This window comes from Thunnus thynnus, chromosome 6, assembly GCF_963924715.1.
Source record: "Thunnus thynnus chromosome 6, fThuThy2.1, whole genome shotgun sequence".
NCBI lineage: Eukaryota > Metazoa > Chordata > Actinopteri > Scombriformes > Scombridae > Thunnus > Thunnus thynnus.
Window position 1 is genome coordinate 31,746,955 of NC_089522.1, and position 11,095 is coordinate 31,758,049.

Here is an 11,095-nt window from a genome sequence, read left to right on the forward strand (position 1 = left end):
ACGTGGGCGCTTAAGAAATGTTGAAAAATAAAAGCCAGTTTCATCAGACACACTCTACAACTTCAGAACGTGCCTGAGAATCGTCACATTTTTAAGTTTTCTTCAGTTTCAAAGTAATGCAGTGATAATTGCCTGTCCATTCATGGCAAACAGGAACTGCTAACAGCTAATTCAGCAGACTTTTAATGGTGCCAATTTGACAAAATGTAAATAAATATCAGCTAAAAGAGGGGCTCAAGTTGTAGCTCACAGCTAACTCCATGGCAATGTTACATTTCCTGTTTATAGCCCCCAAAGCATTATGGGAACTGTATTTCCAAAACTGAGAGCTTGATTTGATCCTCCAAGTTGTCTCATTTTGTCTGAGAGGGGCTGCTGGTCTAAAGCAAGTTACACAGTTTCACAAAAATAAAGACTGTTGAGCTCTAATGGGTTCAGCAGAGAAAGGAAGAAAGATCCATGTGTAAATCTATACTTTTGGTTTAGAAATCTGTGCGCACGGTTTATAAACTGTGCTCTCGAATTACAAGTCCATGCCCACAGAATTGTAAACTGTGCCCTTGGATTTGCAATCCACGCACTCAAATGCAATTCAAGTCGAGTCAAGTCAGTTTTATTTATATAGCGCCAAAACACAGCAGAAGTTATCTCAGGGCCCTTTTCACATAGAGATAGAACGTACTGTTTCATTTACAGAGACCCAACATTCCCCTATGAGCAAACACATGGCGACAGCGGCGAGGAAAAACTCCCCCTTTAACGGGAAGAAACCTCAAGCAGAACCGGACTCTTGGTGGGCGGCCATCTGCCTTGACCAGTTGGGTTTGGGTGAGGTTTTGGCAATTGATTGTAAAATGGGAAGTTGCTCATTTAATTTTATATTTCCAAGAAAATGTGGCTGAGGATATTTAATATGGAGTCATCAGTCTTAAAACATGGAGTCTTCCTCAATTAATATTGAGCCACATCATCCGATAAAGCACTCCAGCATGGGTAATGTAACCTTCCACCGTGGATCCTTTTTTTCTCAGCTGACCCCCAGACTAACTCAAAGCTAAGAGCAGTGTTTCCATGGTAACAACTAATGGCACACAATGACAAAACCGAGTGACAAATGGCTCATTATTTGTGTTTTACCAGCAACATTCAGGGATATATCCAGCAGTGAGGAGTTAGTTTAGTTAAGAGTTAGTTTGACTAGAGAAACGATGAGTCAGCAGAAGTGTTTTGCGTCCTGAGGAATGATTACAGCAAGAAAAACATGTTTCAGTGTTCATTTTGGGCTCCTGGCTGTTGTTTTAAGAAGCAGTTTGGTCTGATTCAGGTCTGCACTGAACTCACATTTCATCCTACTGGAAGTCTGATGTTTTATTACACTTTTTGTTCACTTTGCAAGTAAAATTTCCTTCAAACTGTCTTTCCAGAAGGTTTTTTTTAGTTTGATAAAAAGTCCTAAATTACCCAAAATTCATAGCAAATGAGTCCTGCAACAAAAAACTGCTTCTATTTACTACAACAGATGAGTTCAGACGTCTGACTGTTGATCTAAACCAGAGTCAAAGTCTTGGTTTTTTATTACTGATATGAAACTGAGCTGCATGTTCAAATAATGTGAAAACTCTAATATTATTATTTACACCAATGAACCTCAATAACATTTATGATGACTTATTTCAAAACTCACTGATATATTTTAACATCACCTTTCTGTCTGTCTGTCTCTCAGATGATGGCGTGTCTCAGTGGCGCCCCCCGCTGGGCTCTGCTGATTCTCCAGTGGAGGTTTTCTACCATAACAAAACCAAGAGGAACTCACTGCACAACAGGTACATTTATGCTAAGCTAAGCTAATCTTTAAATGAGCTCAGAATAATAAGAAGAGGAACATTTTGAACAAACATTGCTTCAGTGTGAGTTTTTCTCTCAGCTGATGATTTTCTATCCATCCTCCTCTTTCAGGGCCGAGCATCCAGAGACTCTTCAGACCCACAAGCCCCTCCCCCTGCCTCCCCCCCTCCCCCTCCAGCCTCCCCCACCTCACCCCCCTCACTCCCAGGACAGCTCCTCCTCCTCCGGCCCCTCTGATGTGGGAGCAGCGGGGGAGGCCGGCGTCAGGGTTACCGCAGCTCGTCGCAGCAACAGCTCCGACGGCCTCCTGGACCGCATCACCTCACCTGAGGAGGAGGGGGGGAGGCCGGGCCAGCAGGGGGGATTGTGGGTAAAAGGAACGAACGCCGCCGGAGCATACAGGAGCTCAGAGACGCTGGCGGACGGACGGACGAGGACGAATAATGGATTCACTGAGGGTGGAGGGAGGGGAGGGGGTGCGGGGCGAGGAAGAGGAGGAAGAGGAGGGGGGTACAGTGAGGTCCTGCTGGACTACGTCTGGGGGAAACAGCAGCAACTGCAGCGACAGCAGTCCCAGACCAACAGACAGCCAATCACATCGCACCACCCGCTGCTCTACAACGGCTACTCCTCCCAGCAACCCCCTGTAGCCCCGCCCACCTACCGCGGTCACATAGGCGACCAGCGACGAGTCAAAGTGACCCGTACCAAATCCTGCGGGCCCTTCCTGCCGGTGCAGCAGAGCCAGGCCGATACCCACAATCCTCCTGTGGCGACCATCCAGCCCGACCCCCACCCCCACCTGCTGCCCCCACGACCACCACAGATGCTCCCCACCCAGGACGCACAGCTGGAGGAGGCCACCAGGAGCCTTCACAAGGCTCTCGCCCTGGAAGGTAAATACCAAACACTTCCTGTTACATCACACCGCTAGAAAACACCTGAAAACACCTAAAAACACCTGAAAACACCTAAAAACACCAGAAAACACCAGAAAATATCTAAAAAAAACACCAGGAAACAACAAAAAATCAGAATGATGTTATTCGCTGTCAAGACACAGTTATGCACAGCAGATCAGCTGGTTAATGTGTGCAATCAGCACCACTCTGTTATAAAATAGCCACAGAAACCTCCATGTTTATATGCGCACCAACTTATCGGTTATAATTAATTATTCTGTACAGTTTTTTAATGCAGATCAAGTCTGGCCAAACTGTCGCCTGGAGCTCCACATTTTTATTTACATTACAGGTGGATGTGTGGCTGTAACGAGCAACATATGATAGAGATTTTACAGATCAAATTTTATATAAAAGTGTGTTATTTTAAAATAATTATGTTTTAAATTCTACCTTCATTTTCTATATGGCCAATGGTTATTGTATGGATCATTGTGATGCCTTCCTCATCATCACAATGATCATACAGTCATTGGATGGGCGGGGCTGCAGGGGGGTTGCTGGGGAGAGTAGCCGTTGTAGAGCAGCGGGTGGTGCGATGTGATTGGTTGTCTGTCAGTCTGGGACTGCTGTCGCTGCAGCTGCTGCTCTTTCCCCCAGATGTAGTTCAGCAGGACCTCACCCCCCCTTCCTTCCTCCTCCTCCTCCTCCTCCTCCTCCTCCTCTTCCTCAATGAATTTGCAGTGAAGTTCTATGAGAAATTCATTATGTAGCACAATGTCAAAAGGTTGTGATATGTAGCACAACAAGCTAGTGAAGCTGTAAACAGAACTGCTGTTCTCGCACATGCTCAGTGGCGTCTGCCTCACACAGAACTACTATCCTGAGACTTACAATCTTGTCGCTGTTATTAATCTTTGGAGACGTTTCTAAACAAACTACAGTAATCACTCTCTTCAGGGACGAAGGAACATGTCACCCAAGTCAGCGATGTAGCTCACTGACCTGTTTTTAATAGTTTTTGGACAATAATGGAGGTCTACAGCACAGAGGAATAAGATATATCAGGCTTTGGATACACACACAGTACTTGTTAGTAGATCGGTTCATTGTTGGTTTGGTTCTGTTGTTGACAATAAGAACAATATAGAAAATCGCCAGACTGATCCTTTAAGAGGTTACAATTTCTACAACATTTTAAACTCACGACTTTAAACAGAAACAAGACTGAAGCTTTACTTAATCTCCTCTCTGCTGCTGAGTGATGTTTACAGATGTTTTCATAGATCTGATTTGGTCTTTACTTTGTCATCCAGTCTCTGATGTGTGTGATTGACAGGTCTGAGGGACTGGTACCTGAGGAACACGATAGGCTCCTCCCACACAAACCAGGCCAATGGAAAGGTGAACGCAGGGGTCAAAGGTCAGACGGGAGGAGTAGCAGCTCTGCAGCGCAGACGGACGACTCACGGTGTCATCCAGCCGCCGACCTATCAGACAGAGACGAGTCATCACACTGCGTCGCATCACAAACAGACGGCGCTGCCACATTCAGCCACGTTCCACGGACACCCGCTGCACGCCAGGTAGGAGTCAGTCAGGTGACCTGCACCTGCATGTGAGGACAGAGGAACACCTGACCAGCTCTTTCTCTCTCTCTCTCTCTCAGGTCTGTGGACAGCTCTCTCTACCACGACTCCTTCCCACCTCAGAAACAGGAAGTTCCATCTGTGGACCAGCCGTCTCCTGGAACTCTGGTCTGACTCACCGACCAATCAGGACTCTGACAGACAGACAGGCTGACCAATCACAGGCTGGCTTGCTGGGATCAATCAAACACGTCTTGTCTCTGGGTGGAGATCCGGATCCTGCTGAACAAGATGTTTGCTGCCATGTTCAGTGGCAGAAGCTTCCTCTGTCTGATGTCATCTTGAAACCCCACCCACCATGATGTCACACAGAGGATGATGACATCACTGTCCAGTCCGAAGCCGTGGGATTAAACTGATATGTTGTTGAAGAACGAATGAAATTAAAGCGAATGAAACTTCAGGAAGTTGGCTGACAGATGTTCATCTCGCTCGCTCTCTGTCTGACAATAACCTGAAACGCACCTGAAGCTTTAAATACCCCCGCACCCCGCCCCCTCGCAACCCCCCCCTCCCCTCCCCTCCAGGCCTGGTGGTGAACTGTTCACTGTCTCAGATATTATCCTTCATGACGCTGCTCAGCTGTGTTGAGCTGCTGTTTCAGGGATGGAAATTAATTTAATGATACTGACGTTTAAATGTTATTTGATGCCTCCTCAAAGAAAGAGAGAGAGAGAGAAGCCCCTCCCCCTCAAGCTGGAGGTCTGAGCGCCATGTTCAGCCCCGCCCACCACCGAACAGTTTATAAATGGTCTCAGAAATGAAAAAAACAGCCTTAATCTCAAAGATGCTGATGGTAATTCTAGCCCTTATCATCGCTAATGGTTAATTAATTTATTGATGTTTTGTATTTTGACTGAATCAAGTAGAAACCCTGGATTGAATAAAAAATAGTTAGTGAATAAATAAAGTTAATTTAAATAGCCTAAGTGATGACAGCAACATTGAAGATCTCCTGCAAACACATGAAGTTATGAGTCAACATCTCTCCAGATTTGTGCTGAGACGATGCTGAGAGGCTGTTTATAAGCTGTGCGGCTGGTGGGCGGAGCCAAACGTGTTCACGTTGTGATGTCATTCAGGTAAATCAGTGGAAGCAGCTGTCTGTATGAACGTTCCAACACGGGTTAAACAACTCAGTCTCCGCATTTTTCCACATGTTTCGTAGTCAGACTCCAGCTGACTTTGTGAAGCTGTCGCTGGCTCAAAGAAATATGTGATAGTGACGTCACATCAGGTGATAACGAAGCTGCTGGGGTTGTCATGGTGACCATCAACATTGTCAGACACAGTGTCCATGTGTCTCTGTTGAACTGTGGTCTCTCCCCTCTCCCTCCCCCCCTTTTTTTTCATTTCCTACTGTTTGTCTTTTATATCTTCTACAACAACATCTTTAATCTTTACTCAGACTCTGCTCAGACAATCAGGACACATCTGTGTTTTTATATGAACTTTTGATAACAGTGACTCTCTGAGGACAGATTATCAGCGTTTTACTCGCTGACATCACCAGCTGACATCACCAGCTCAGTCCGACAGACCAGCAGTTTTTAAAAAAACGCGATGATGAACTTTCCGATCAGATCAGGTGACACGTTGATCCAATCAAATCCCTCAGGTGAGTCCTAATTGAAACCAGCAGGTTTGGACTGAGCGTCAGGTGACTGCTGGGAGTCTCCCAGTGAAACCAGCAGAGAAACAGGTGAAAGTGCAGGTGTCTAAAGCTCCTCCTCCCCCCCTAGCTGGAGCTTCCTGTTGTGTTCCTGAATGTCAGCGAAGCCTGAACTAAACTACCAAATATGACACACGCTGGAGGGTCACGTGACCTTCTGGCTGCTTCTCACTTGGACTGACACTTCCTCCTTCCTTGTTACCTGACAAGGACGCATCCTCCAACCTTGTTACGTAAGTGGGAACTCTACACCCTCCCCGGTTGATTAAATATTTACTTTGGACTTGGAAAAAACAAACTGCAACAACCTCCCACAAACATCTCAGCATAAAAGGCCGAATTAGAAGTCAGTTGAACATTAATCACTAACAGATGGTCATTATTTCTGTGTTTGATCCTCTTTTGGTAAATGGCTGCGGTTACAGTACTGTGCAAAAGTTTTAGGCACTAAAAGTAAAGTGAGGATGAAATCATAATTCAATGAATAGTTTTTATTTATCAGTTAACTCGACACAAAGTTGAGTAAACAGAAGAAACCTACATGAAGTCAATATTTGCTGTGAGCAGCTTCGCCTTTAAAACAGCAGCAGTTCTCCTCGATTCACCTGCACACAGTGTTGCAGGTACTCGGTAGGTCGGTTGTTCCTGCATCTTGGAGAAGTTGCCAAAGTTCCTCTGTGGATTTCGGCATCTCAGCTGCTTCTGTCTCTTCATGTTAATCCCAGACTGACTCCATGATGTTGAGATCAGGACTCTGTGGGGGCCAAACCATCTGTTGCAGGACCAATCAGACGCCTCCCTGATTGTGGTGCATCATGGATAAGAATCTAAACATCTAAAGTGCCTAAAACTGTTGCACAGTACTGAATATTTTGATTTTATCTAGACTGGACAATACATCTCTAAAAAGAAGGTTGAAATAAAACAGTGCCTATAAAAAATAGTTCACCCCACTCTTTTATTAAAAAGTAGACACTTCAACAGAAACCTGAAACTTTGATCTCTGAAAAGTGATCTGGATTAATGAGATGAGAAAATAAACAAGACAAACAGCCAAACTGCCCTCCTCTCGGCAGAAAGAGATGATACACGACCTCCCACCTCCTAAATATTGTCCTTCCTGTCAGGTGACAGCGGCTGCGTTCCATTCAGCTAACATGTCTCCTCGCTTTCTTCACGCGTGTCTCAACTTCTCTGCCCGTCACTAATCATGGCGTATAGGCAAGACTCTGAGGTACTTTTACAAAGAGACATGGATTTTTCCTCTTTCCTCTCTCTTCTCCTCATCTCTTCTCATGTCTCCTCATTTCCTCATCTCTCCTCTTTCTTCTATCCTCGTCTCCACTCGTGTCTCCTCATCTCTTCTCATGTCTCCTTGTCTCCTCATCTTGTCTCATATCTCCTTGTTTCCTCATCTCCTTATTTTGTCTCCTCTCCTTGTCTCTCATGTCTCCTCGTCTCCTCTCCTTGTCTCCTCTTTCCTTTTCTCCTCTCATATCTCCTCGTCTCCTCTCTCATCTTCTCTCTCCTTGTCTCCTCTCTCCTCGTCTTCCCTCATGTCTCCTTGTCTCCTCTCCTAGTCTCCTTTCTCCTCATCTCCTCTCTCCTTGTCTCCTTTATCCACGTCTCCTCTTTCCTCTTCTCCTCTCATGTCTCCTTGTCTCCTCTCCTCATCTCCTCTCTCCTCATCTTCTCTCATGTCTCCTTGCCTCCTCTCCTAGTCTCCTTTCTCCTCATCTCCTCTCTCCTTGTCTCCTTTATCCTTGTCTCCTTTATCCTTGTCTCCTCTTTCCTCTCTCCCCGTGTCCTTTGAGACACGCTTCATTGAATGAAACCTCCTCGGCCGGTTTGCAGGTCACAGGTCGAGGATGGAGGAAGCAGAGTTAGCAGAATGGAACGCACCCCGCATGAGTAGCGAGCCAGCAGGATGTTGTTGAACAACAGCTTTGCTAACGTTAGCTGAAGCTAACTGTAAGTATCATGTGGATAATTTATTATGAATGTTCACAGATTTATTGTGAAAGTTGAGGAGAAGATTCCTTCTGTCTGTTTGATTTTATTTTGAAGAACGTTCTTGTAAAATCTTCTTCCTGCGTTTCCTCACTGACTGAGACGGGAGCTTCCTGTCAGCAATAAGACGACCATGTTGTGTTCTGACCTTTTAAACTCTTTCAGGATGAAAAATCTGTTGCAGCGACAATCAAACAATGATGTCAAAGAGTTGATTGATTCTTTTATGGCTGATCGGATTATTGATTAACTGAATTGAGACTGTTTTTGTACTGAGCTCCAGTGAAATGATGTAACGCCTTTTCTAAAAACAAAAATGGCCATAGTGTTTTTACAAACATGAAGTCAGTGTTTTATGGAGGTCGACGGGTGTTAATGGAGAAAATTTTGATGATCGTAAACCAGATTACTTCATCGGACCCTGAAATCCCTCCAACTCAACATATTGATTAGTGATTGGAAGGGATGATGTGAGAGGATGGATGAGCAGCTCGAGGGAATGACTTAATTATATTTCTCTGTTGTTTGACTGATTTTCTGATTAGTTTTCCTCTCTGCACCAAAAACTCTTGAGTCCTTTGCTTTTCATTCTGTTCTGAGTTCACTTCTTTACAATCAGGTCCTTCAGCTTCAGAAAAAAAAACAGTCTGACCTCTAGTTTCCTCCAAATTGGCGCCGTGGTCACATGACATGTCAGAGTTCAGTTTGTGTGTCTGTATCATCAGTGTGAAGCAGAGTTCCTCTACATAAATCCCCCTCACTAACAGACCGATGATAAAATCACTAAACATGGTAAATAACATGTCACATTTTCATTAACACTTTAAAGACAAGTTCACAATTTTTCAAGTCATGTCAAGTGGATATCTGACACATTTACAGTCTTTTTAGCGTGTAGGAGAACCTAAGGTGGCCATGAAACTCACAAAAAAATGCAAAAGCTCCTCTCTAGAGCCAGTGTTTGGTTTGTCCATTCCGGGCTACTGTAGAAACATGGCGGTTTAACATGGCTGGCTCCGTGACAGAGGACCCGCTAATTAAAACATGAATATTATATTCCATTTCTGCCGAGTCCATTTGTGCTTGATGCCACTAAATTCTACACACTGCACCTTTAAAGAACAAACAAACTGATCTGAATCTAAACCCCGCCCACCTCCGCAAATCTAAGCACGGGATTGGATGCTGCTGCTGTCACTTTCACAGACTGACTGATCTTTTAATACAGCGACCAACTCTACCTGATAGGGTAACACTTTACTTCAAGTCCCTCAATTTATCATTAATAAACAGTATATATACATATACTGTACATATATATAATATTAATGTACAGTATTATAACTTCTCCTTTGAAGACATGTTTTACTATTTTGTCATTCATTATCTGTTTATACAGAGGAGGAGTTATTCTTAAATAAACACTTATATCTACTGACAGCTACATTATAGTGTTATAAACCATTTACTGACTGTTTGTAGACTTATTATTAATGATAAATAGGGAGATTTAAAGTGTTACTGATAACATGTATCATTCTGCAGGTTTGTGTTCAGGTGACTCCAGCTGTCATGTGATCGCGGCTTCAGAAAGAGTCCAGATATCCCAGCATGCACCTCTTCTAACTCTGGTCTCACACCAAAGCAGAACAGAGAAACACTCTGTAAATATATTCAGTGACAGTCTGAGTACTTTACAGTATTTGTGCTCTGCAGTACTCTGATGTATCTGTACTCTGCAGCACTCTGCAGTACTTTTACTCTGAAGTATCTGTACTCTGCAGTATTTGTACTTTAACGTATCTGCACTCTGCAGTATTTGTACTCTGAAGTACTCTGCAATATCTGTACTCTGCACTATCCTTACTCTGCTGTATCTGTATTATTCAGTATCTGTACTCTACAGTGTTTGTACTCTGCTGTACTCTGCAGTATCTGTATTGTACTATGAAGACCTGGATGAAGCGGTGCGTGTCCCCCTTCAGGTCGAGGTTTATAGACGGTCCGTTCAGACGGACCAATCAGGACAATCTGTCAGTGTGACATCACTGCTGTCTGTGCTGTGATGCGTTCAGATGCACTCTGTACAGTCGGTGTTCTGTAAAAATTCTTTTCTATCTTTTTGGACTCTTTTGTCATTTGTACTTTTTTCACTTTGACCTCTGACCTCTCTGCTGTCTGATGTGAACAGGCTTCATGTAAATAAACATGCTGTTTTTAAATAAACATCTCTCTTCACTGTTTCCTACCTGTCTGTAACTGTACACCAGTTTTTATGTGTTACATCTGTATCCTGATATTGATTGGTGGATAGTTAATCAGCTGTGTGTAATCGCTGCTCCTGACCTGCAGAGGGTGCTGAACTCACAAAATGTGGAAGGCCCTCTCCAGAGGCAGTGTTTGGTTTGTCCTTTCTGGGCTACTGTAGAAACATGGTGGTGTAACCATGGATGTATGAAACGTTCTCTTTATGCATCCATGGGTGCAACATGGCGGGCTGTATGGAAGAAGACCTGCTCCCTCTATAGATATAAAGGGCTCATTGTATGGTAACGACAACACAATGATTCTTATTTTCAGGTGATTATACACTAATTAAAACACACTTATGAATATTATATTCCATTTCTGCCAAGTCCCTTCCACTAGATGCCACTAAATTCTACACACTGCACCTTTAAGTAGGATTTTTCATGCTGGACTTTTACTTGGAATGAAGTATTTTTATATTGCTGTATTGGTAGCAAAGGGTGTAAATATTTCTTCCACCGCTGGTCAAAATCCACAGTGTGTCCACACAGTCATTTAAAAGTCTCTGTGAAGCTTATATGAGGCTTCAGCAGTCTGAGTTAGTCATATCAAGTGGATATCTGACACATGTACAGTCTTCTTAGCATCAAATTCCCTCTTTGTGTTTCCTCAAACAATGTTTCTCTGTTGAGCTGCAGGTGGAAGTATAGTAACAAAAAGAGGAACTTTGGCACTAAAAAGACTGTAACGTTGAAAGATATCTA

The 11,095-nt window shown here is 43.9% G+C and overlaps 1 protein-coding gene across 3 annotated transcripts in view; it reads left to right on the top strand.

Moving 5' to 3' along the window:
* The window catches only part of ccdc120a (coiled-coil domain containing 120a), a 67,064-nt gene extending 56,740 nt beyond the window's left edge, over window positions 1-10,324 (top strand). For all 3 annotated transcript variants that reach the window (XM_067593385.1, XM_067593386.1, XM_067593384.1), the window contains 4 exons: window positions 1,727-1,826; window positions 1,960-2,744; window positions 4,090-4,336; window positions 4,420-10,324. In XM_067593385.1, coding sequence (XP_067449486.1) covers window positions 1,727-1,826; window positions 1,960-2,744; window positions 4,090-4,336; window positions 4,420-4,513 — 1,226 coding nt within the window. In that variant the 3' untranslated portion in view covers window positions 4,514-10,324. The remainder of the gene's footprint in view (window positions 1-1,726; window positions 1,827-1,959; window positions 2,745-4,089; window positions 4,337-4,419) is intronic.
* The last annotated feature ends 771 nt before the right edge of the window (window positions 10,325-11,095 follow it).